The sequence below is a fragment of the Muntiacus reevesi genome, chromosome X (assembly GCF_963930625.1).
Source record: "Muntiacus reevesi chromosome X, mMunRee1.1, whole genome shotgun sequence".
NCBI classification, from domain to species: Eukaryota; Metazoa; Chordata; class Mammalia; order Artiodactyla; family Cervidae; genus Muntiacus; species Muntiacus reevesi.
Genome location: NC_089271.1, coordinates 1,173,582 through 1,199,683, shown reverse-complemented (window position 1 = coordinate 1,199,683; position 26,102 = coordinate 1,173,582). Strand labels below are relative to the sequence as shown.

The 26,102-nt window shown below is 52.9% G+C and overlaps 1 protein-coding gene and 1 long non-coding RNA gene across 3 annotated transcripts in view; one reads left to right on the top strand and one right to left on the bottom strand.

Moving 5' to 3' along the window:
• CD99 (CD99 molecule (Xg blood group)) overlaps window positions 1–5,727 on the bottom strand; it is a 29,358-nt gene extending 23,631 nt beyond the window's left edge. For both annotated transcript variants that reach the window (XM_065914891.1, XM_065914892.1), the window contains exon 1: window positions 5,570–5,727. In XM_065914891.1, the coding sequence (XP_065770963.1) occupies window positions 5,570–5,636 (67 nt within the window). In that variant the 5' untranslated portion in view covers window positions 5,637–5,727. The remainder of the gene's footprint in view (window positions 1–5,569) is intronic.
• On the top strand, window positions 4,544–10,773 carry LOC136153254 (uncharacterized). Its single transcript, XR_010660375.1, has 3 exons — window positions 4,544–4,933; window positions 7,565–7,707; window positions 7,879–10,773. It is a non-coding gene; the product is annotated as an uncharacterized lncRNA (long non-coding RNA).
• Window positions 10,774–26,102: the final 15,329 nt, after the last annotated feature.

Genomic DNA, 26,102 nt, shown 5'->3' with positions numbered 1-26,102 from the left:
AAAACGTTATCCTTTTCTTTTTTTTTTTTTTTTTCTCAAAAACACCCTAAGGAGTCATTACTCGGCTGTTTGAAAAGTCACTTACGTCCTGACTGGCTCTTCTGCAAAAATAAAGAGATTCTATCAAAAACTTTCACAGGCAGAAGGCAGAGCGAAGGGAAAAGAGGCTTCAGACTTGCAAAGGCATGTCAAAGTCCCCAACCTGCGACCCTCAGGAACAAAGAGGTTTCACTACCAAGCCAGGCCCACCCAGAGGCAGGAATCAGCACCGAAATCACACCGGCGCTTACTTAGCAAAGCGTGGGCAGAAGCAAGCTGGCGTCTGCTCCCCTGACCTGTCTGATGATTTCCTTCTTTGAATGCACTAAATTCACAGCACGTCGGAGGTCTCGAGCCCCCCACCCCCCACCCCATGGCGAAACACTGGGGAATTAAAGAAAAAAAAAGGAAGGAAGTCTCTGGTCTCCTGTTTACGGGAGTTTTTTAAAAAATAATCTGAGCTAGCCGAATGGTGGCCGGCGCCGAGTCATTCGGAGACAAAGCTGAAACTAACACACCCATAAGCCACCTCCCAAAACTGCTATAAGAACTCGGTAAAGCGTACGAACAGGAAATCAAAAAAAAAAAAAAAACAAGAAAAGGAACTGCCGTTTCCTTACGTGAACAGATACAACTGGAGCTGTGAAAGCCACGGGCAGACCTGGTTTTCCTGTCTTTTGCTTTACAGGTTTTTATTTTTTTACAAACCAAAGGTTGGTGGCAACCCCGATCCAACGCCACCAGATTTACAGGCTCCGTTTTCACTAGAACATGGGCTCACTTCCTGTCTGTGTCATATTTTGGTGATTCTTGCAACCTTTCAAACTTTTCATTATGATTAAATGTGCAGCCATGTCAACTGGTCCCAACCCTTCATGGCAAATAGATGGGGAAAAATGGAAACGGTGTCAGACTTTATTTTTGGGGGGGCTCCAAAATCACGGCAGACGGTGACTGCAGCCATGAAATTAAAAGACACTTGCTTCTTGTGAGAAAAGCTATGACCAACCTAGACAGCATATTAAAAACCAGAGACATTACTTTGTCAACAAAGGTCCATCTAGTCAAGGCTAGGGTTTTCTCAGCAGTCATGTATGGATGAGAGAGTTGGACTATAAAGAAAGCTGAGCATAGAATTGATGCTTTTGAATGGTGGTGTTGGAGAAGACCCTTGAGAGTCCCTTGGACTGCAAGGAGATCCAACCAGTCCATCCTAAAGGAAATCAGTCCTGGGTGTTCACTGGAAGAGCTGATGCTGAAGCTGAAACTCCAATACTTTGGCCACCTCATGCGAAGAGTTGCCTCATTGGAAAAGACCCTGATGCTGGGAAAGATTGAAGGCAGGAGGAGAAGGGGACGACAGAGGATGAGATGGCTGGATGGCATCACCGACTCGACGGCCATGAGTCTGAGCAAATTCCGGGAGCTGGTGATGGACAGGGAGGCCTGGCGTGCTGCGGTCCATGGGGTCGCAGAGAGTCAGACACAACACACTAACCGCGTGTCCCACACAAGCAGGCCGTTCTCCCAGGAGGACACGAACATAAGAAAATACTCACAACTGTTGAGTGTGGTAGAAGGGTGTGTGATGTGTGTCCTTGTCCCATACGGTTGTAAGGGTGATTATAAATTAGGACTGGGACTTCCCCGGTGGTCCAGTGGTTAAGAACCCGCCTGCCAATGCAGAACGCAGGTTTGATCCCCGGTCCGGGAAGGTCCCAAACGCATCAGAGCAACCAAGTCCAGGCGCTACAGCTACCAAGCCTGGACTCCAGGGTCCGGGAGCTGCAGTGACTGAAGCTCCGCGCCCAGACCCCATGCTCTGCGACTGCAGAGTCACCCACACTCGCCACAACGAGAGCCAGACCCTCTGCGTGCGTGCTCAGTCCTGTCTGACTCTTTGCGACCCTGTGGACTGCGGCCCAGCAGGCTCCTCTGTCCCTGGGATTCTCCAGGCAAGAAGACTGGAGTGGGTCGCCAGGCCCTCCTCCAGGGGATCTTCCCGACCCAGGGATCAAACCCACGACTCTCGCGTCTCTTGCATTGGCAGCGGGATTCTTTACTGCTAAGTCACCAGGGAAGTCTAACAGAGCCCCAGTGCAGCCAAAAATAAATTAAAAAAAAAAAAAGAATCCACAAACGCTCTGTTGGAAACAGGTGTAGACTTCTCTTCCCTCTCCCTTTTCATTATGATTATACATGCAGTCATGTCATCCGGCCCCAACCCTTCATAGCAAATAGCTGGGTGAAAATGGAAACAGTGACGGACTTCATTTTCTTGGGCTCCAAAATCACGGCAGACGGTGACTGCAGCCATGAAATTAAAAGACACTTGCTCCTTGGAAGAAAAGCTATGACCAACCTAGACAGCATATTGAAAAGCAGAGACATTACTTTTCCAACAGAGGTCTGTCTAGTCAAGGCCAAAGTCCTTTCCCTGCCCTTTTCAAAGCTGGGTAAATATTCGGCATGGCTAAAGGAACCTGTTTTGACAACCTGTACAGAGGGGGTGGCATTTACTTAGCTGCTTTTACTTTTTTTATATTTTTATTTGGCTGCACCAGGTGCTATTTGGGGCTTCCCCAGTGACTCAGACGGTAAAGACTTTGCCTGCAGTTCAGGAGACCCGGGTTCGGTCCCCGGGTCTTCGTTGCAGCATATGGAAATGATTCCCCGACTAGGAATTGAAACCATGCCTCCTGTATTGGCAGCTCAGAGTCTTAGCCACTGGGTCACTAGGTAAGTCCATGAAGGGTTAGTTGCTCAGTCGTGTCCGACTCTTCTGTGACCCCATAGACTGAAGCCCTCCAGGCTCCTCCGTCCACGGGATTCTCCAGGCAAGAACTCTGGAGTGGGTTGCCATGCCCTCCTCCAGGGGATTGTCCCCACCCAGAGATTGAACCCCTTTCTCCTGCATTGGCAGGCGGATTCTTTACCATCTGAGTCACCAGGGAAACCCGTTATGTATCCACAGAAGGACTTCTGGAGATCCATAAACACACAGTGCCTTATTAATCATAAGAACTGGTGGAGGAAGACTTCGCTGGCCATCCGGGGGTTAAGACTCTACTTCCGTATTTGCAGAATCTAGAAAAAAATGGTTGAGACGCACCTCTCTGCAGGGCAGGAATAGAGAGGCAGATGCAGAGGGTGGGTGAGGCGGACAGAACCTGGGGAAGGAGAAGGTGGGATGAATTAACAGAATAGCTGGGATACACTACCATCTGTACGAGAGATGGCTGGTGGGCAGCCGCCGTATACGGGGCTTCCCTGGGGGCTCACTCAGCCCCTGTGGGGGCTAGAAAAACTCTCGTGAGCAGGTGGGACTCACACACAGGAACAGACACACAACAGAACGCTCTCGTGAAGAACTTGGTGGTGGAGCAAACCACGCAGGTTTTAAGGCAGGAAAGAGAGAAACAGGAAACCCGATCCGGGCCCTCCCCACCAAGCTATAAAGTATTCCAAGAAGTCCCCGTGGATCAGGCTGAATGTCTTCTAAAGCCTCCCCCCCCCCCAAAAAAAAACCCCAAATCGCACAAGTTCTTGAACGTGTTTTCAACTGAAAGCCGCTTTTGCAACCCCTCTGGACTTCAGCCCACCAGGCTCCTCCGTCCATGGGATTCTCCAGGACAGAATACCGGAGTGGGAGGCCATCCCCTTCTCCAGGGGAATCTTCCCGACCCAGGGATCCAGACGGGGGTCTCCTGCATGGCAGGCGGATTCTTTACCAGCTGAGCCACCAGGAAAGGCTCACAGTTTAAAAGTTCACACATTAATTAGCAAACCCTCCCTAAGACAAGCAAGCAGGCGGGAGCCAGGGCTTAAAAAGTAAAACTTTCATAGCAGCGCAGAGCTGGAAATTTCCAGATCAACATTTTTTTAGGTCCTCGGGGTCCTGCATTCTGGTTCTAAAACATGACTACCACCGAGCCAACCAATCCCGAAAGCTGGACACAGCTCCAGTCGCTGGCTCCTTAAAAAACAACCATATATAAAGGAGAGAAAGAGACCGTTAATTGGAGAAACCGGTTTTTTTTTTTTTAAGCCACACCCAGTAACTTTCCTTTTAAAAGGACACAGAAGACAGGGAACCAGGATCTCAACTTCCATTTTAAAAGGAGAAAGAAAACTCAGGCAACAGACAGGCAGGCTGGGTGTGGAGGGTGGCCGGCCGGGGCGTCCTTTATTTTATTTATTTTTTTTTTCCTAGGGTTTTTCCCCAATTATCTCCTGGGCCACATGGCTGATCATTACGCGTCTCTTGGATGAGGAGCCCTGCACCCGAGCGGCGCGCTCACCAAGTCCCCGCGGCCCTAACACACACACACACACACACAAAACGCTTGATGGTTTCCAGGCCTCCGAGTTTTTCCTGCCTCCCTCCCCGTCTCCCGGGTTTCAGGCTCCGGGGCCAAGTCCAAATTTAGGCCGGGGCCGTAGGGCGTGGCTCCGGGGAGGCTGCCGTCACCAGGCCCGGCCCGCGCGCAGCCGGGACCGGGGGCCGCCGCAGGGGCGCACGGGTGCGCCCGGGAACGAAAGGGGAACCCGGATGGGGCGGGAGGTGGGGTCTCCGGAGGGGTCTGAGGCCGCCGCCAATGCCCATTGAGTGCCTCCAACTGGAACACTTTGCGGATTTGAAAGCAAACAAACGACAACAAAAAAACTTTGAGAGGGTCCGCCTCCAAAGGCGCACGGGGAGGAAGCGAGCTGAGAGAGGGAGCCCGCCTCCTTGGGGCGTCGGCCCCCGGCTGGCACAGCGGGTCCTTGTCGTGGGCAGGGGGGCCCCGGGGGTCCCCGGCGCCGTCCCGCCCCGCGCGCCCCGGCTCCAGCCACACAGAGTAAGCCTCCCACCCGGGCCCGTCTCCCGGCATCGTGCGCCCCCACCAGGCAGGTGAGCTCCGACACCGCCCGCCCCCAGGTAACCCTCCCCAAGTGCGCCCCCCAGAGTGCGTCCCAAAGGATGCCAACTCCCCCCCATGGACCGGCCCCTAAGGTTCGCCGCCCCCCTTTCCTGGCGTCCCAACGCGGGTCGCCAAGTCCGATCCGCGCGCCGCCCCCTCTTTCCTGGGGTCCCAACGCGGGTCGCCAAGTCCGATCCGCGCACCGCCCCCCACTTTCCTAGGGTCCCAACGCGGGTCGCCAAGTCCGATCTGCGCGCCGCCCCCCCTTTCCTGGGGTCCCAACGCGGGTCGCCAAGTCCGATCCGCGCGCCGCCCCCCCTTTCCTGGGGTCCCAACGCGGGTCGCCAAGTCCGATCCGCGCGCCGCCCCCCCTTTCCTGGGGTCCCAACGCGGGTCGCCAAGTCCGATCCGCGCGCCGCCCCCCACTTTCCTAGGGTCCCAACGCGGGTCGCCAAGTCCGATCCGCGCGCCGCCCCCCCTTTCCTGGGGTCCCAACGCGGGTCGCCAAGTCCGATCCGCGCGCCGCCCCCCCTTTCCTAGGGTCCCAACGCGGGTCGCCAAGTCCGACCCGCGCGCCCCAGGTCGTGGTCGGGTAGGGGGGTTCCCACCGGCCGGCGCTCACTCACCCTGGGTGGACACCAGGCTTCCAAGCAGGCCGAACAGCAGCAGCGCCAGGGCGGCCCGACGCGCCATGGTGCGCCCCTAGCCGCGCAGGGAGCGTCCCGGGAGTGGGGCGCGCGGGCTGCAGCGGCGGCGGCGGCGGCGGCCGGCGGGCAGGACTACCCCACCCAGCCCCACCCCGGGGCGGGGCAGGCAGGAGGGCGGAACCCGGGTGGGGCGCGGCGCGCTCGGCCCGCCCCCGCCTGCGCTCTTCCCCGCCCGCGGCCGCCACCCCAACCCCTGAGCCCCCGGGGAGCGAGCCGCCGGGGAGGGGCGCGCGGGCTGGAACCCAACCCTCTCCGGCTCGGGCCGCGTCTCCACGCCCCGCTTCCACTCCTCTCTTCTTGGGAATCCCTAAACAGACTCTCTTCCCCTCCCCTTGTCTGTTAAGCGTGCTCCCCTCTGCCTGGGACGCCGCAGTCCGCGGGCCCCAGAGTCCAGCCTGGACCAGCACAGCGCAGAGCGTGGGTGAGGCTTTTAGGGGCGCAGGGCGGACGCCCCTGGGGTTTCCCAGGTGGCCTTAGCGGTAAAGAACCCGCCTGCCGCTGCAGCAGACGTGGATTCGATCCCTGGGTTGGGAAGATCCCCAGGAGCAGGAAATGGCAACCCACTCCGGTATCCTTGCCTGGAGAGTCCCAGGGACAGAGGAGCCTGGTGGGCTACAGTCTGTGGGGTCGCAGAGAGTCGGACACGCCTCGATCCTTACTTCTCAGGCTGGCCAAGAACCTCCTTTGCAGATTCTTTGGAATCCCTAAGCGTCTGCCCCCCAAAGACAGGAATGGGGAGGTGCAGGCCACCGTCTCTTCTTACCCATTCGAGGCAGCTGGCGCCCAGGTTGGGGGTGGGGAGTGACCTTTCTGGGGACAGCCGCCAGCCACAGCTGCAGCGTGGCCCTTTGGCCCCTGGCCCAGGCTCAGCTGGGTGCTGAGTCGCTTTAGTCTTATCGGACTCTCTGCGACCCCGTGGACTGTAGCCCCGCCAGGCTCCTCTGTCCATGAGATGCTCCAGGCAAGGAGACTGGAGTGGGTGGCCATGCCCTCCTCCAGGGGAAATCTTCCCGACCCAGGGATCAAACCCACGTCTCCTGCATTGACAGGTTCCTTACCACCCAGGAAGTGAATCTCTGGGCTTCAAATGCTCTCTGCCTGCCTTCAGGGCCCTGGAACAGCGGGTTAGACCGAGAAATAGCCCTTAGTCACGGTTCCATCATTCCACCCTGACCCCCCCGGCTCAGACCCTTCCCATCACACACCTTTCCTCTCGGGATGACTCAGAACCCTCCTCCCATTCCACCCCACCCCCTGCACACACACACACACACACACACACACACACACACCCCGATGTCCTGCCGCTAACTTCTGTCAGACACGTGCTCCCCTGGGTGGGGCACACACCTGGCGGGAGAGATGGCAGGACCCCCCCCCACACACACACACACACACACACACACACACACGCCACGGCTCCTTGACAGCTGAACAAACACACTGCGGAGGCGGGGAGAACGGTGGTTCTTTTTCTTGGCCGAGGGAAACCCCAACACACAGGACTGCAGTTACATAATGTAATCATGCCTGGGGGGAGGGAACAGAAAAACGGCCTGTGAAAGTGTTAACTTTTTAATAGTTAACGTGGAATGATTGCTCAGTCAGGGAGCCCCCCACCTACCCTGCCCTGCAATGCATGAATGCTAAGTCCCTTCATTAGTGTCTGACTCTTGGCCACCCCCAGGGACTGGAGCCGCCAGACTTCTCTGTCCTTGGGATTCTCCAGGCAAGAATCCTGGAGTGGGCTGCCATTCCCTTCTCCAGGGCATCTTCCCGACCCAGGCCTGTTTCATCTGCATTGGCAGGCGGCTTCTTTACCACTAGCACCTGGGAAGAGAATCCCACACCCAGAGAGACCCACACCTCCTTGCAAACTTCTCTCTGCATCTTTTTCTGCCTCTCACTTTTCAGGCTTTTCACTCTGCCAGTTACTGCAATCTTGAGGCCTATAGGCAGTGTGGACCTTGGGCAAGTTGTAAACAAGAGGACTTCTGGGACCCTTCTTAGGGATGAAAGGGATGCTGGAGCTGCTGCAGCCCTTTTGGCACCCTGAGGTAAGTCAGCCTCTCAATGAAGAAGCCATGTGCTTCCTGCCAAATTCCAAAGACCCTTCCCTGGGAACTTCCCACTTCATCCCAAGTACCTTCAAAAGGAAGACCCTACCTGGCAAATCTCTAGCCTCTGACAACTGCACTGCACCATGGCTGACACGTTTCTCTTTTTAGAAGCTTCTGGAAGCTGGGTGCATTTGACCACTGAGAGACTGAGTCCCCATCATCAGCCATCATCCCTGGCACCACTGGTCTCTGAACGGCAGGCTTGGAGGTTTTTTTTTTCTTTATGTCTCTCCAGAGAGATGTTTTGAAGACTTCTCTGATTCATTATGATGACTTTGCTTTTTTTTTTTTCTTTTTTTTTTCCCAGTGCAGCTTTCCTTGGTTCAAAACAAAAAAATTTCCATAGCATCACGCAGATGCTTTGGCTCCAAGAGACCCTTAACGTCCAGAATGAAAATTAAGTTAGTTGAAAAGTCTTCCTGCCTTGTATCCAAACACCACAGAACTGGAGTGAAGTTCATTAGCCAGACCAGGAGTGGGACCGAGCCCATTTGGGAACAGGCAAGCGATGGGGCTCATCAGGTCAATGCATTCAACTAACGTTCTTATTCAGTCGCCAAGTCTTTCACTACCTGTGTTGCTTGAAGCTTCAGCTTCAGCAATAGTCCTTCCAATGAATATTCAGGACTGATGTCCTTTAGGATGGACTGGTTGGATCTCCCTGCAGTCCAAGGGACTCTCAAGAGTCTTCTCCAGCACCACAGTTCAAAAGCATCAATTCTTCAGTGCTCAGCTTTCTTTACAGTCCAGCTCTTGTGAATAAGCTCTTTCTCTACTGCATATCTCAGCATTGCAGTGTTTGCTTTTGCTGATTGTGTTCAGTTCTTTGCCACCTCATGGACTGTAGCCTGTGAGGGTCATCTGTCCTTCACTTTCTCCCAGAGTTTGCTCCGATTCATGTCCACTGAGTCAGTGATGCCATCCATCTCATCCTCTGTCGTCCCCTTCTCCTCCCGCCCTCAATCTTTCCCAGTATCAGTGTTTTTTTTTTTTTTTCCATTGAGTCAGCTCTTTGCATCAGCTGCCCAAAGTATTGGCGCTTCAGCTTCAGTCCTTCCAGTGAGTATTCAGGGTTGATTTCCTTTAGGATTGACTGCTTGCCGGGTGTCAGGCAAATGAACCTACTCCGGTAACAGGTGCGATATGTGCGTACCGGTTGAACCACAGGACGTGACCAAGGTTGGACCATTCTTGATGGATGCAAGAGGCAATTCTACGTTTTACTGTTACCCTCGGTGTCTCCCAGTCTTATTCTGGGACCTAATCTATTTCTTCAGTTTTTAACAGCTGGTTCATCTGACTTTGGTCCACTTGTAATCTGCCCTCCCAGCCAGACTTTTGTGTACATGTATGCGTGTTAAGTGACTTCAGTCGTGTCTGATTCTTTGCGACCCCATGGACTATAGCCTGCCAGGCTCCTCTGTCCATGAGATTCTCCAGGCAACAATACTGGGGTGGGTTGCCATGCCCTCCTCCACGGGATCTTTGCAACCCAGGGATGAAACCTGAGTCTCTTTTGTCTCCTGCATTGGCAGGCGGGTTCTTTACCACTAGCGCCACCAGGGAAGCCTATATATATATACTGTAAAACAGGTGTGTGCACACAGTTTAAACAACAGATCCTTGTTCCAACAGTCCTGGAGGCTGGGAGTCTGAGATCCCGCGGTGGGCAGATTCTGTGTCTGCTGGGGTCGGCTTCTGGCGTGCGGGTGACCACCTTCCCTCTGCGTCCTCACCTGTTGGAGAGACAGCTGTGCTATCTCTTCCTCTTCAGTTCTGTTCAGTCGCTCAGTCGTGTCTGACTCTTTGCGACCCCATGGACCACAGCACGCCAGGCCTCCCTGTCCATCACCAACTCCTGGAGTCTGCTCAAACTCATGTCCATCGAGTTGGTGATGCCATCCAACCATCTCATCCTCTGTCGTCACTTTCACCTCCTGCCCCCAATCCCTCCCAGCATCAGGGTCTTTTCAAATGAGGCAGCTCTTCGCATCAGGTGGCCAAAGTATTGGAGTTTCTGCTTCAGCATCAGTCTTTCCAGTGAATATTCAGGACTGATCCCCTTTAGGATGGGCTGGTTGGATTTCCTTGCAGTCCAAGGGACTCTCAAGAGTTTTCTCCAACACCACAGTTCAAAAGCATCAATTTTTCAGTGCTCAGCTTTCTTTATAGTCCAACTCTCACATCCATACATGACTCATGGAAAACCAACCTTGACTAGGTGGACCTTTTTTGGCAAATTAACATCTCTGCTTTTTAATATGCTGTCTAGGTTGGTCATAACTTTTCTCCCAAGGAGTAAGCATCTTTTAATTTCATGGCTGCAGTCACCATCTGCAGTGATTTTGGAGCCCAAGAAAATGAATTCAGCCACTGTTTCCACTGTTTCCCCATCTATTTCCCATGAAGTGATGGGACTGGACCAGATGCCATATTCTTTGTTTTCTGAATGTTGAGCTTTAAGCCAATTTTTTCACTCCTATTTGACTTTTATCAAGAGGCTCTTTAGTTCTTCTTCACTTTCTGCCATAAGGGTGGTGTCATCTGCATGTCTGAGGTTATTGATATTTCTCCTGGCAATCTTGATTCCAGTTTGTGCTTCTTCCAGCCCAGCATTTCTCATGATGTACTCTGCATATAAGTTAAATAAACAGGGTGACAATATACAGCCTTGACGTACTCCTTTTCCTATTTGGAACCAGTCTGTTGTTCTATGTCCAGTTCTAACTGTTGCTTCCTGACCTGCATACAGGTTTCTCAAGAGGCAGGTCAGTTGATCTGGTATTCCCATCTCTTTCAGAATTTTTCAGTTTCCTGTGATCCACACAAAGTCCACTCTTCCTTTTATAAGGACAGTAATCCTATTCCGGGACCTGGCCTATAATCTCCTAAAACCCAACCTTCTGGTCTAACCCCGCCTCCTGGTCTAACCCCGCCTCCTGGCCTAACCCCGCCTCCTGGCCTAACCCCGCCTCCTGGCCTAACCCCGCCTCCTGGTCTAACCCCGCCTCCTGGTCTACCCCCTCCTTCTGGTCTAACCCCGCCTCCTGGTCTAACCCCGCCTCCTGGTCTAACCCCGCCTCCTGGTCTAACCCCTCCTTCTGGTCTAACCCCGCCTCCTGGTCTAACCCCGCCCCCTGGCCTAACCCCACCTCCTGGTCTAACCCCGCCTCCTGGTATACCCCCTCCTTCTGGTCTAACCCCGCCTCCTGGTCTACCCCCTCCTTCTGGTCTAACCCCGCCTCCTGGTCTAACCCCGCCTCCTGGCCTAACCCCGCCTCCTGGTCTAACCCCGCCTCCTGGTATACCCCCTCCTTCTGGTCTAACCCCGCCTCCTGGTCTACCCCCTCCTTCTGGTCTAACCCCGCCTCCTGGTCTAACCCCGCCCCCTGGCCTAACCCCGCCTCCTGGTCTAACCCCGCCTCCTCGTCGAAACCCCGCCTCCTAATCTAACCACACCTCCTGGTCTAACCCCGCCTCCTGGTATACCCCCTCCTTCTGGTCTAACCCCGCCTCCTGGTCTACCCCCTCCTTCTGGTCTAACCCCGCCTCCTGGTCTAACCCCGCCTCCTGGCCTAACCCCGCCTCCTGGTCTAACCCCGCCTCCTGGTATACCCCCTCCTTCTGGTCTAACCCCGCCTCCTGGTCTACCCCCTCCTTCTGGTCTAACCCCGCCTCCTGGTCTAACCCCGCCCCCTGGCCTAACCCCGCCTCCTGGTCTAACCCCGCCTCCTCGTCGAAACCCCGCCTCCTAATCTAACCACACCTCCTAATACGGTCACCTTTGGAATCAGCGCTTCCATATGTGCACCCTGGGAAAGACACACACTCACTCACTCCATGACAACCTCCACCTATCAAGAGTATTCTTTACAGCAGCAGAATAGGAAAAAAGAAACAGACACACACACAATGGAACTGCAGGAAATCTCTCCTTGGAAACTGCGGCCGTTTGAAAGCTTCTCAGAAGATCGTTTAACGGTTTGCAAATACTCGTAACTCCTAAAGGCACAGCCTAAGCCAATGCATATTCTACAGAAACTCTCCTGAGAGGGCAGAGAGGAAATAGCAGAAGGCACACGAAAGCTTTCGTAGGGATTGATTGGTCCGTATGTCCTGAGGGAGGTTTTGGCATCTGCTTTCTAAATTTTCTGCACTCTGTTATTTTTGAACAGGAGGTAAACATATTATGGGCTTCCCTCATAGCTCAGTAGGAAAAGAATCTGCCTGCAAATGCAGGAGACCTGGGTTTGATCTTAGGCCGGGAAGATCCCCTGGAGGAGGGCATGGCAACCCGCCCCCGTATTGTTGCCTGGAGAATCCCATGGACGGAGGAGCCTGGTGGGCCAGTGTCTGTGGGGTCAAAAGAGTCAGACACAACTTGGCAACTAAGCCACCATTATGGTGATGCTGGAGAAAACTTTTGAGAATCTCATGGACCGCAAGGCGATCAAACCAGTCAATCCTAAAGGAAACCAGTCCTGAATATACATTGGAAGGACCGATGCTCAAGCTGAAGCTCCAATCCTTTGGTCACCTGATGCGAAGAGCTGACTCATTGGAAAAGACCCTGATGCTGGGAAAGATTGAAGGCAGGAGGAGAAGGGGACGACAGAGGATGAGATGGTTGAATGGCATCACCGATGCGATGGACATGAGTTTGAGTAAACTCTGAAAGTTGGCGATGGACAGGGAGGCCTGGCGTGCTGCGGTCCACGGGGGTCACAAAGAGTGGGACATGACTTAGCAACTGAACAATAACAAAATGTATTTTTAAATTATAAGAATGGAAATTTGGGGGAATGCCCTACAGTGTTACTTAGTTCAGAAAGGGGTTCCTTTATGATGGTAATATGATGATATGATGATATAAATATGATGCTAATTTAATAAGATGAAGTCTGGCCTCCCCTCTCACCTCTGGACATGGAAACGGTGAGAACAGACAGAAGGACTGGGGGAGGTTTGAAGTTCATGAAATATACAAGCAGAGTGCACTCCTGAAGCTGGCAGAAATTAGGGATTGATTATTGGTGATGAGAAGGAAGAGGCTCCAGTGGGCTGAGATGGGGATTCTCGTGCCGATGGGTAACGGGGGGAGAGTCCCGGGAGATAAAAATTCAAGGCTGGGCGAGGAGGAGTGTCCGCTGGGGCTGATGCTTGACCTGGCCCTGCTGGGCACTCTGGGGGCGTGGATCGTACCTCCTGAGGGCAAGACGGGCTCCCGTCCACCAAGACAGACAGTGATTGCCCAGGGGTCTGCCTCTCACCCCAGGAAGGGCACGTATGGGCATAATCATCAGGCCAGGACCGTCCGGTGAAGAACAGACAGCTGTGCGCTGCTAACAGCCAAGAGTCATAATCATAAGAGCTGGCAGTCGGGTGCCCAGGCTTGGTGACAATCAACAAGGGCCACGACATCTGCACCCGCAATAAGATCAAAGCTCCTTATCGTGGGAGAAGGGGGTAAAGGATGGGCTATGTGAAGTCTCACTCATACACAGAAGGAGAGGAAGGAAGGATGGGAGAAAGGAAGGAAGGAAGGATATATGGAGAGATGGTGGGTGGTTGGATAGATGGATGGGTGGGTGGGTGGGTAGATGGGTGGATTGATTGATGGATGGATAGATGGGCGGATGGATGGATGGATGGATGGATGGATGGATGGGTGGGTGGGTGGATAGGCACATTGATGGATAGATGGATGAATGGATGGATGGATAGATGGGTGGATGGATGGATGGGTGGGTGGGTAGATGGGTGGATTGATTGATGGATGGATGGATGGATGGATGGATGGATGGATGGTTGGGTGGGTGAGTGGATAAGCACATTGATGGATAGATGGATGAATGGATGGATGGATAGATGGGTGGATGGATGGATGGGTGGGTGGATGGGTGTATTGATTGATAGATGGATGAATGGGTAGATGGATGGACGGGTGGGTGGGTGGATGGGAGGATTGATGGATGGATAGATGGATGAATGGATGGATAGATGGGTGGGTGGATGGATGGGTGGGTGGGTGGATGGGAGGATTGATGGATGGATAGATGGGTGGGTGGATGGATGGTTGGGTGGATTGACTGATGGGCAGATGGATGGATGGATGGGTGATTGGATGGGAGGATTGATGGATGGATAGATGATTGAATGGATGGATAGATGGGTGGGTGGATGGATGGGTGGGTGGGTGGATGGGTGTATTGATTGATGGGTAGATGGATGGATGGATGGATGGATGATGGATGGATGGATGGGTGGGTGAATGGGTGTGTTGATGGATGGATGGATGGATGGATGGATGGGTGGGTGGATGGGAGGATTGATGGATGGATGACTCTTATTAGCCCCCGACCACATATAATCATGTCCACATGGCTTTCTTTTGATGTTTAAATAATTCTTGGATAGTCAGCCAAAATAAAATACATAGGAATAAAATAAATAAGAGTAAATAATAGTGAAATAAAAAAAATAAAGTACAATAGAATGCAAAGATAAATAGAACGAAAATAAAATAGAATTAAATAAATAAAATATTAATAGAATAGAAAAAAATTTTTAAATACTACTCTGTGCACGTGGCACAGTGGTCGAGAATGGCCCTTCCAATGCAGGGGACACGAGTTCAATCCCTGGGTCTGGAAGATCCCCTGGTGAAGGAAATGACAACCCAGTCCAGTATTCTTGCCTGGAGAATCCCATGGACAGAGGAGCCTGGCGGGCTATAGTCCATGGGGTCGCAAAGAGTCAGACACGCCATAGTGACCAAAGAACAACAGAAAAGCATAGAATTAAATAAAATAGAGTTAAATACAGCATTAATAGAACAACAGAATAGAATAGAATTAAATAAAACAGAGTACAACACAGCATGAATAGAAGAGAAACGTTAAAAATGAGAAACACAAAGTGCATAAAATAGGTTTCTTATTTCCCAGGACAGAGTGAACCTGCTCACTCAATGTTTGCAGCAGACAGCCGGCTGGGAAGCTTTCCTTCATAGTCACACATGGAGATGGCTCCCGCTGCCCTTCTCATTTGCCCCCAAATTCCTTTTCCCAACTCAACACCCCCTGGCCTGAGAACCATCAGGGGCCTCCCACACATCTTTCAAGGGTCCCCAAGTTGCAACCAAGTGATGACTTAAGAAAGCAAACCCCACGGAAACTAGAATGACACTGTACACTTTTTCATTTTCCAAGGGATGGATTAGATTTAAAAAACAAAAACGGGTCGTTCAGCATCTGGAAGACATTTGGTGTCACCAGTCACGTCAAAATCACGAGTCCTTCGTTCTCTGGAACTAGGCTATCGACTCTGATCAGGCTGTGATTCCCCCGAGGGAGAAAAAGAAAAAAAAAAACCACCACCAGCCAAGTTGAGGACTTGGAGGGCACGGGGCTGGGGGACTTTGAGATTTAATTTATCCCCGGTGAGGGCAAAGGTGGAGAAGGACATGGCAACCCACTGCAGTATTCTTGCCTGGAGAATTCCACGGACTGTAGAGTCCATGGGGTCCCAAGGAGTCGGACACGACCGAGCGACTGAACTGAACAGCTAGGAGGGGTCTCAGGAAACTCGAATGCAGTAACTGCTGAGTCGGAAGCTCCGGCGTCCACGGGGACTCGGGCTGAGATCAGGAGTTGGGGGACTGTCTTGCGGGACCCGGCCGACCATCCGCTTGGCTCCTGCAGCTCTCCTGGGCTCCCTTCCACATTTTCCAGCTCCGTCGTCCTCGTGTCTGGGTGCTCCAACTAGGAGACACTGGCGGCCGCTCCCAGGGGCTGGCGTTGCTGGAACGCTGTGTCCTTTCGGGCAGTCAGCTGGACAGGCCTGGACGCCCTGCGACCTGCTGCCGCCTGGGCGGCCGTGGGCGTGTGTGGTGACCCCCCCAGGACTGACTCATCGCCCAGAAGTTCCCGGCCGGCCAATCCTAAGCCCACAGGGAGTCCTCCCTGGAGACCAAGCCTCGGTGTCTGCCTCTGGGGAGGTGGGCGGTGGGGTGCGACCCCACACAGCCCCTGTCTTCCTCGCTTGGAGAAACCTGACGTTTTTCTTCTACATTAATGCAAATATTTGTTGACATCTCAGATGGTGTTAGGGACGGTATTTGTTTTAACTAGTTTTCTTTCAATTTGTTTTTAATTGGAGTCTAATTGCTTTACAGGATCATGCTGGTTTCTGCTGCTGTGGCTTTTAAATCGCTCAGCTGTGTCCGGCTCTTTGTGACCCCGTGGACTGTAGCCCGCCAGGCTCCTCTGTCCATGGGATTCTCCAGGCAAGGATATTGGAGTGGGTTGCCATTTCCTCCTCCAGGGGATCTTCCTGACTCAGGGATCGAACCCCGGTATCCCACATCGCAGGCGGATTCTTTACCAGCTGAGCCACGAGGGAAGCCCGTCCTTCGCTATATATATATATATAAAATAATCAATAAGGACTTACTGTGGGTGTCCCAGGTGGCGCTAGTGATAAAGAACCTGCCTGTCAACTGAGGAGACTTAAGAGACTCGGGTTCGGTCCCTGAGTCAGGAAGATCCCCCGGAGGAGGGCACGGCAGCCCACTCCAGCATTCTTGCCTGGAGAATCCCACGGACGGAGGAGCCTGGCGGGCTGCAGTCCACGGGGTCTCAGAGAGTCAGACACGGCTGAAGCGACTTGGCAAGACGCACACAAGGACCTACTGTGTATCAGAGGGACGTCTAGCCAATGATCTGTAATAAGCGACTTGGTAAAAGAATCTAAAAAAAAAAAAAACAGATTCACGTGTACGTATAAGTCAGTCACTTTTTGCACTGCATAAACTAACACAGCCTGTTCAATCAGCTACACTCCAGTTTACTATAAAGTTTGTTTTTTAAATTTTAAACCATAAATTAAGTCAGTGTGTCTCAGGGGAAACTGGTCATTTCCTCACTCTGATCCTGGCGTGAAAATAACAGATTTATTGCTCTAAGAGGAACGCCCTTCTCTTCGGGTCGGGATAAAGGAAGGTTATAGAGCGGGGCTTGCTTTGTTTGCTTCAGAACCAAGTGGAAACCAAAACAGACCTTACGAAAGCAGCAGAGAAAGAAAACAAGCAAAAAGAAGAAAAGAAAAAAGAACGCCCAGCGGCCTCCCCACCGCCCCCACCCCGGCGGACGCCCCGTCTCCGTGTGGCTCAGTGCCGAGGCCGCCTGCTGACTCCTCTGGTTTCTGCTGTTTTTGTTTTCGCCTTCTCCATGGAGACGTCCTGCGGCCCTAAACCTGACTTCTCTGTAACCGCAAAGAGCGAAGTGTTGAAGATGAGTTAAGATTTCCTGCACTGCGGCGGGTTTTCTAAGTGAGGGGATGGCACTCAAACAGATTAGACCCGGTAGCAGATGCGAAAGCTACCTGTCATTGCCGTGGATATTCCGGAAAAAAGAAAAAACACGCCACACACCTTGGAGGTGAAAAATAAGGGCTCTCAAGGGTCTCCTCCAACACCATAGTTCAAAAGCCTCACTTCTTCGGCGCTCAGCTTTCTTTATAGTCCAACTCTCACATCCACACGTGACTACTGGAAAAACCGTCTCTTTGAGTCTGCAGACCTTGGTCGGCAAAGTGATGTCTCTGCTTTTGAATCCGCTCTCTAGCTCGGTCACAGCTTTCCTTCCAAGGAGCAAGCAATCTGTGGTTATAACTGCTGACCCGTCTACAAGCAAACTCAATAATACTGTGTTCTGTGGCTTGTGTCTCTAAGTTAACGGGCGCCCTGGGGGAAAAAAGAATACACACGCTTGTCCGAAAAACTGGGTCCCTTGGCCTGTGGACTGTCTCTCTCAGTTCGTGCTGGGGTGATGCCCTGGGAACCCGCTAGAGGCAAACACACTCCTGTGCCCACTGGATGATGGAGAAAATAGAGCTGAGACGCTCCAGAGCTGTGGCATGAAGATGCAGTTTCCTGGGGCAGGGTGATGCCATCCCAGCCCCTCCCGTTCCCAGCCCCCCAGAGCCTCCTGGCATTGGTGGCCCGTTCAGCTGCCCTGCCAGCCAGCCGGCAAACTCAGCGGGCGTGGCTCCGAATGCCCGGCTTCTAGGAAACGCCAAACCCTTTGACCCCTCTTTCCCGAACAGTTAGGGCATGTCTGTGGGCAGCGTAGACAGCCAGCTCTCCCCCCATCCACCCCAGTTCGGCAATCAAGGGGTGAGAAGTCGTGTGCCCAGTAGCTGGGTGGGCGGGGGAGCGAATGTGCAAGTGTGTGTTTGCAGACAGGAATGTAAACGCCCAGGAATTTGAGTGATTCGTGCAAAAATGTCATGCGGTGGGCTGAGCCCGGCAGGGTGGAGGGGTCGCGGGGGAACCCCACTCAGGAGATAGCGCCTCGTCAGCAAGACGAGGGTCTGTGTCTCAGGAGCTGGCTGCAGCTGGCAGGGATGACTCACTGGCAGGAAGAAGAGAATGCAACGAGCGATGACCAGGGCGGGGCGTTTGCGTGGTGGTTTGGCTTCCCTGGTGCCTCAGCTGCTTAAGAATCCGCCTGCAGTGCGGGAGATCTGGGTTCCATCCCTGAGTCGGGAAGATCCCCTGAAGAAGGAAATGGCAACCCACCCCTGTATTCTTGGCTGGAGAATCCCACGGACAGAGGAGCCTGGTGGCCTGCAGACCACGGCATCGCAGAGAGTCAGAGATGACTGAGCGGCCAACAGTTCCACCTCCAGTTCTTCCAAGGACCTTTTAATTTGTGTGGGGGTGGGGAGCTGCCATTCTGGAATTTTTTGGTGTCCCCCAAAGAGGCAGAGCGGGGCCGCAGGCAGGAAGGGGCTCCCAGGGAGACTCAGGCTGTCCCAGTGGACGCCGACGGGACACAGAGGAGGGGCACCCCGCAAGCTGCTGACTGATGAAGGGAAGGGAGGTAGGACTGGGACCGTTCAAGGACCTGGGGAAGGTCACCCCGCAGAAGAGACTGCTACGGTCAGCCTCCAGGGCTGTTGAGGTGTTGGGGGCTCTGTATGTCTCCTGGGGGCTCTGGCAGTGACTGAGGTGGCGATCCGAGGCGTTCCCCAGAGGGGAAGTGATGGTTTGCGTTGACCACTGAAGAGGAAGCAGGATTCACGGCTCAAAGAGGATGCGTGTGTGTTAGTGGATCGGTCGTGTCTGACTCTCTGCGACCCCACGGGCTGCAGCCCGCCAGGCTCCTCTGTCCACGGGATTCTCCAGGCAAGAACACTGGAGTGGGTTGCCATGCCCTCCTCCAGAAGGGTCTTTCCGACCCAGAGATGGAACCCAGGTCTCCTGCGTTGCAGGCGGATTCGTTACCAGCTGAGCCGCCAGGGAAGCCCGCAAGAGGATGAGGTGTGCGATGCTGTGTGTTGTGACCGGCTTGGGGGGTGAGAAGAAGAGGAAATGAGGTCTTGGGTGCGGCCCCTCGAGCAGAGTGAGCTCATGGGTGGTCCCCTGGTCCCGAAAACGGCCCTGGAGTGTCCCCAGGCGCCACGTTCCCGTTCTCATCTCCTGGCGACCCACTCCACGGGTAGTTCCTTTGCAATATTTTTTTTAATATAAAATCTATTTATTTTTAATCAGAGGACAGGTCCTTTACAAAAAAATTAAAAAAAAAATTGTTAATTTGTAATCAGAGGATGGTTCCTTTACGATATTTGTTTTTATAAATCTGTTTACTTTTAATCAGAGGCTACTTCCTTTATCATATTGCTTTTTTTAAATAAATCTGTTTGTTTTGAATCACAGGCTACTTCTTTTATCATATTGTTTTTTTAAATAAATCTATTTATTTTTAATCAGAGGATCGTTCCTTTATTATATTGCTTTTTTTAAAATAAATCTGTTTATTTTTAATCAGAGGATCGTTCCTTTATTATATTGCTTTTTTAAAAACAAATCTCCTTATTTTGAATCAGAGGATACTTCCGTTATCATATTGTTTTTTTAAATAAATGTGTCTGTTTTTCATGAGAGGATACCGCCTTTACAATACCGTGTTGGTTCCCGCCGTACCTCCACACGAGCGGGCCGCAGGTATACACCCGTGCCCTCCCTCCTGATCCTCCCTCCCACCTCCCGACCGATTGCACCCCTCAGGGTTGTGGCAATGCTATGCGATCACTCGCTCAGTCCTCTCCGACTCTTTGCAGCCCCACCATGTACCCCACAGGCTCCTCTGTCCGTGGGATTCTCCAGGCAGGCGTATTGGAGTGGGTTGCCATGCCCTCCTCCAGGGGATCTTCCCGACCCAGGGATCGAACCCAGGTCTCCCGCACTGCGGGCAAGGTTCCTTTCCGTCTGAGCCGCAAGGGAAAGCCCCGCTGGGTTGTGGCAGGCAGTGTCTTCTCCTCTGGACCACACGGGAAGTCCCAGCCTGTGTCTCTTAAGCTGCCTCTATTGGGGTCACCTTACTAACGGCCTTCCGGCAGGCATCAAGGTGGAAAATTCTTTTCTCCATCTTGAAATCAGTCTGCTCATTACAGCCAGGAAAAGTATGACAATACAGTAAAAGGAAAAGAAAACACAGTTGGCCTTGAAGGAAGGCAGAGGTGTTCCTTGCAGTCATCTTCTCGGGCCTCAACTTCTGCCTGCACGCAGGTTGCTTAGACAGGATCCTACTGTCATCAAGAGATTTGCATCGAGTGTCTCGGCTGGAGCGGACTTGCTGGATAGCTTGTCCTTCCTCTGGCTTCCCTGGGGGCTCAGCTGGTAAAGAATCTGCCTGCAATGCAGGAGACCTGGGTTTGGTCCCTGGGATGGGAAGATCCCCTGGAGAAGGGAACTGGCTACCCACTCCGGTATTCTTGCCTGGAGAATCCCCTGGACAGAGGAGCCTGGCAGGCTACAGTCCATGGAATCGCAAAGAGTTGGACACGACTGAAGTGACAGTATGACTTCCCTGAATTTTTCGTCTGTTCCGGGATCTCAAGCCTTCTGCTATCTTGATGCCTCGGACAGTTGTCAACATACTGATCACAGTGAGGTTGCTGACCTTTTCCTGTTAAGGAGGAGAGAAAAAGAACTTCCCTGGGGTTTCAGCGGTTGAGACGTCACCTTCTCACACGCAGGTTTGATCCCCGGTCAGGGAACTAAGAGTGAAAAAGCTGGCTTAAAACGCAACATTCAAAAAACTAAGATCACAGCATCTGGTCCCACCCCTTCATGACAAATAGATGGGGAAACAATGTAAACAGTGGCTGAGATTATTCTCTTGGGGCCTGAAACCACTGTGGACGCTGACTGCAGCCATGAAATTAAAAGATGCTTGCTCCTTGGAAGAAAAGTTATGACCAACCTAGACAGCATATTAAAAACCAGAGACATTCCTTTGCCAACAAAGGTCCATCTAGTTAAAGTTATGCTTTTTCCAGTGGTCATGTATGGATGGGAGAGTTGGACTATAAAGAAAGCGGAGCGCCGAAGAATGGATGCTTTTGAACTGTGGTGTTGGAAAAAACTCCTGAGAGTCCCTTGAACTGCAAGGAGATCCAACCAGTCCATCCTAGAGGAAATCAGTTGTTAATATTCACTGGACTGATGCTGAAGCTGATGCTACAATCCTTTGGCCACCTGATGCGAAGAACTGACTCATTTGAAAAGAGCCTGATGCTGGGAAAGACTGAAGGCAGGAGGAGAAGGGGACGACAGAGGATGAGATGGCTGGATGGCATCACCGACTCAGTGGACATGAGTTTGATCAAACTCCAGGAGTCGGTGATGGACAGGAAGGCCTGGCGTCCTGCAGTCCATGGGGTTGCAAAGTGTCAGACACTCACTAACTAAACAACAGCAGGAACCAGATGCCACGTGACTAGGAGCTCGCATGCCAGAACTAAGACCTGGTGCAGTCTGATAAATACATAAATGAATAATTTTTTTAAAAGATGCTGCAGCACATTGAACAAAAAAGTCCCCCTAGTCTGACCCCCGGACTAGGGTAAGCACCCACCCTTCATTTTTGCACGATGCACGCAAACCCTGTTCTGGGCAAGCCCATGGGATCCACGCGTCTATGAGGAAAAACAAACAGCAGTGTGTCTGCAAACGCCGCCGGCCTGAGGCTGGCCCGGCTGGAGGCAGAGAGCACAGTCATCGCCCAGGGCACACGCCGTTCTGCGAGCCCAGGCGCGGCAGATCGGAGCAGAGTCTGGACACGCCAGAGATCTGTCTTCAAAGGGCGATGCCACGCCAAGCCACTTGGGGAAGTCAAGTTCAATGCCGGCAACAAATTAAAAGCCACCGACAGACCATGTCTCCATTCCTCAAGCGGACCGAAAATGCGCGCTCATTTTCTGTCGTGTCTGACTCTCTGCGACCCCCTGGACTGCAGCCCTCCAGGCTCCTCTGTCCGTGGGGATTCTCCAGGCAAGGACTCTGGAGTGGGTTGCCAGTCCCTCCTCCAGGGGATCCTCCCGACCCAGGGGAGGAACCCAGGTCTCCTGCGTGGCAGGCGGGTCTGTTACTCCTAGGACCACCCCAGCCGTTCCCCAAGAGCCCTAATAAAAGCTGGCCGCTCCGTCTCCACGGCCCGCCTGTCAGTCTGCCTTCCTTCAAGAATCCACCTGCCCTCAGCGGCGCTCGGCAGCCCCTGGGCTGGGCTGACATCCTGAGTTTACTCGAATGCGGTCTTCCGCTCTCCTATCCCCGTGAGATGCTGGTCACCATCCACTGGCGTCCTTTCCGGGCTGGGAACGCTGCCGCCTGGGGCCCCGACCGTCAGAGGTCACTGCTCCCCAGCTAAGGCGTCCTCAGGGGACAAGTGCAAACCACCTCCGCGGCAGGCTTGGGACTGTCTGCCCGGGAACTTCCGGGGGGCTCAGCTGGTGAGGAACCCGCCTGCGATGCGGGAGACGTGGGTTCGATCCCTGGGTTGGGAGGATCCCCCTGGAGGAGGGGAAGGCCACCCACTCCAGGATTCTGGCCTGGAGAATCCCATGGACTACACAGCCTACGGGGCTGCAAAGAGTCGGACACGACCGGGCGACTTTAACACACACACACACCTGGGAACGACCTGCCCGGGTGGGAACGACCCGCGTCCTGACTCAACAGGCAGGCCAGGCTCTGAGTCCCAGAGCAGAGGATGGCTTATCCCGCCCCAAGAGGCAGCGGGTCTCAGGTTTCGTCCAGAGTAAGTTGTCAGCATGCAAAGAACCGGAGCGTTTTCGACAGCCAGAAGGGCTCTCCCCGCCCCTTGGGCAGAAACCTTCCTACGTATACGGGTGTGTGCCCCCACTCGTGTGGGCAGAAGAAAAGCACACGAAATCGCTGGACAATTAAAAGAAGGTGGATTCCTCTTGGCCAAAGGCAGACCTTACCCAGGAGATCGAGAGCCAGGTCCAGCCAACCTCACACCCGACCGTGAACAGCATCCGAGGTGCTAGACGGCGATCCTTAAGGTGATATTGAAAGCTGTCAGCCTCTGCATTTTTACTTTTAAGGAAGCCAAACAATTGTCCCAAAATGAACACCTCTCAGAAACAGGCCTCTGGGAGAACACTATGGAGAGTCCTTAAAAAAAAAAAAAAAAAAGAAAGAAAGAAAAAAAACCAGGAATAAAATGACTGAGTCAATACAACAAATACCCCAGAATCTGCTACCAAAAAAAAAAAAAAAAGCTAACTAATCTTTATGAGGATCAATTAAATGAACGTCTTTGTGAGTAAAATCACATCCCAACAGGAACTATTTCCATTCAAGGATCCACATAATCCTCTGACTCCTTGGTGGGTTTGTTTTTTTATAATGGGTGAATTTCCTTTTTTTTTTTTTTATGAACGTGTTAAGGATAAGTGGAAACTATCACTCAAGCAGAATTTCCAAAAGATGAAATTTGAGATAGTGTCCCATGTTAAATACGGCAGTGTGTCCATGTCCATCCCAGACTCCCTGACTATCCCTTCCCCCATCCTTCCCCCTGGGGACCATCAGGTTATTACAGAGTATTGAGCAGAGTTCCCTGGGCTGTCCAGCAGGTCCTTGCTGGTTCTCCATGTTAAACACAGCAGGGTGTCCATGTCCATCCCAGACTCCCTGACTATCCCTTCCCCCATCCTTCCCCCTGGTGACCATCAGGTTATTACAGAGTATTGAGCAGAGTTCCCCGTGCTGTCCAGCAGGTCCTTGCTGGTTCTCCATGGTAAACACAGCCGTGTGTCCATGTCCATCCCAGACTCCCTGACTATCCTTCCCCCATCCTTCCCCCTGGTGACCATAAGGCTATTACAGAGTATTGGGCAGAGTTCCCTGTGCTGTCCAGCAGGTCCTTGCTGGTTCTCCATGATAAACACAACCGTGTGTCCATGTCCATCCCAGACTCCCTGACTATCCCTTCCCCCATCCTTCCCCCTGGGAACCATCAGGTTATTACAGAGTATTGAGCAGAGTTCCCCGTGCTGTCCAGCAGGTCCTTGCTGGTTCTCCATGTTAAACACAGCCGTGTGTCCATGTCCATCCCAGACTCCCTGACTACCCCTTCCCCCATCCTTCCCCCTGGGAACCATCAGGTTATTACAGAGTATTGAGCAGAGTTCCCCGTGCTGTCCAGCAGGTCCTTGCTGGTTCTCCATGTTAAACACAGCCGTGTGTCCATGTCCATCCCAGACTCCCTGACTACCCCTTCCCCCATCCTTCCCCCTGGGAACCATCAGGTTATTACAGAGTATTGAGCAGAGTTCCCCGTGCTGTCCAGCAGGTCCTTGCTGGTTCTCCATGTTAAACACAGCCGTGTGTCCATGTCCATCCCAGACTCCCTGACTACCCCTTCCCCCATCCTTCCCCCTGGGAACCATCAGGTTATTACAGAGTATTGAGCAGAGTTCCCCGTGCTGTCCAGCAGGTCCTTGCTGGTTCTCCATGTTAAACACAGCCGTGTGTCCATGTCCATCCCAGACTCCCTGACTATCCCTTCCCCCATCCTTCCCCCTGGGAACCATCAGGTTATTACAGAGTATTGAGCAGAGTTCCCCGTGCTGTCCAGCGGGTCCTTGCTGGTTCTCCATGGTAAACACAGCAGTGTGTCCATGTCCATCCCAGACTCCCTGACTATCCCTTCCCCCATCCTTCCCCCTGGGAACCATCAGGTTATTACAGAGTATTGAGCAGAGTTCCCCGTGCTGTCCAGCGGGTCCTTGCTGGTTCTCCATGGTAAACACAGCAGTGTGTCCATGTCCATCCCAGACTCCCTGACCATCCCTTCTCCCATCCTTCCCCCTGGTGACCATCAGGTTATTACAGAGTATTGGGCAGAGTTCCCTGTGCTGTCCAGCAGGTCCTTGCTGGTTCTCCATGATAAACACAGCCGTGTGTCCATGTCCATCCCAGACTCCCTGACTATCCCTTTCCCCATCCTTCCCCCTGGTGACCATCAGGTTATCACAGAGTATTGAGCAGAGTTCCCTGCGTTATACAATAGGCCCTGATGGGAAGAACTGACTCATTGGAAAAGACCCTGATGCCAGGAAAGGTTGAAGGCGGGAGGAGAAGGGGACGACAGAGGATGAGATGGTTGGATGGCATCACCGACTCAGTGACATGAGTTTCAGCAAGCTCCGGGAGCTGGTGATGGACAGGGAGGCCTGGTGTGCTGCAGTCCATGGGGTCGCAGAGAGTCGGACACGACTGAGCGAATAACACTTGAGTTTACTTTAGACTCCAAGCTTGAGTTTTCAACCTGAACTAAATGATTTTTTTTGAGGGGGGGGGAATTGCCCCCAAACATCAGCTGGTTCCCTGTCCACCTGTTCCCCGCTTCCTGCAAGCCCCAGGGCTAAGCGTGCACACACACGCACACACGCAGAGACACACACCCAGGGTAACAGAGCGCTGCTTCCGTCTGTCCCTCCACACTCAGACTCCAGGCGCCCTCACCTCCACACTCAGACTCCGGGCGCCGTTACCATGACAAAGGCCGGCTTTCTCTGCAGCCAGAGCCCCGCTGGCCACACCCAGCCTCAGATGTACTGGCTTCTTCGTTCCCCTAAGAGGCTCCCCAGAGAAGGAACCAGCAGGGGGAAGCCATCTGTTCAAGTCATCGTTGGCCTTGTCACAGGAACCCCAGGGAGGCTTCCCTCCAAACCCCGCTGCCTGCGATGAGCTGCCTCATCAAGCAAGTGTCCACACGAACCATCTGGAGAGAATTCAGAGACCAGCAGAAACCCAGCTATGTTAGGCAACACGGAACTGAACACCATTTTGCATATAAAGTTAAAAGCACATCGTATTTCCTTCCTGACCACCTGCCCAGTCCCCATGTCTTGGAAAGAGATACGCTTCAACTGAATTATTTCATCTGATTGATGACTCGCAGTCATGACTTTATTGCTACTTTTCTCTCAGATCTTTCTTTGGAAAAGGG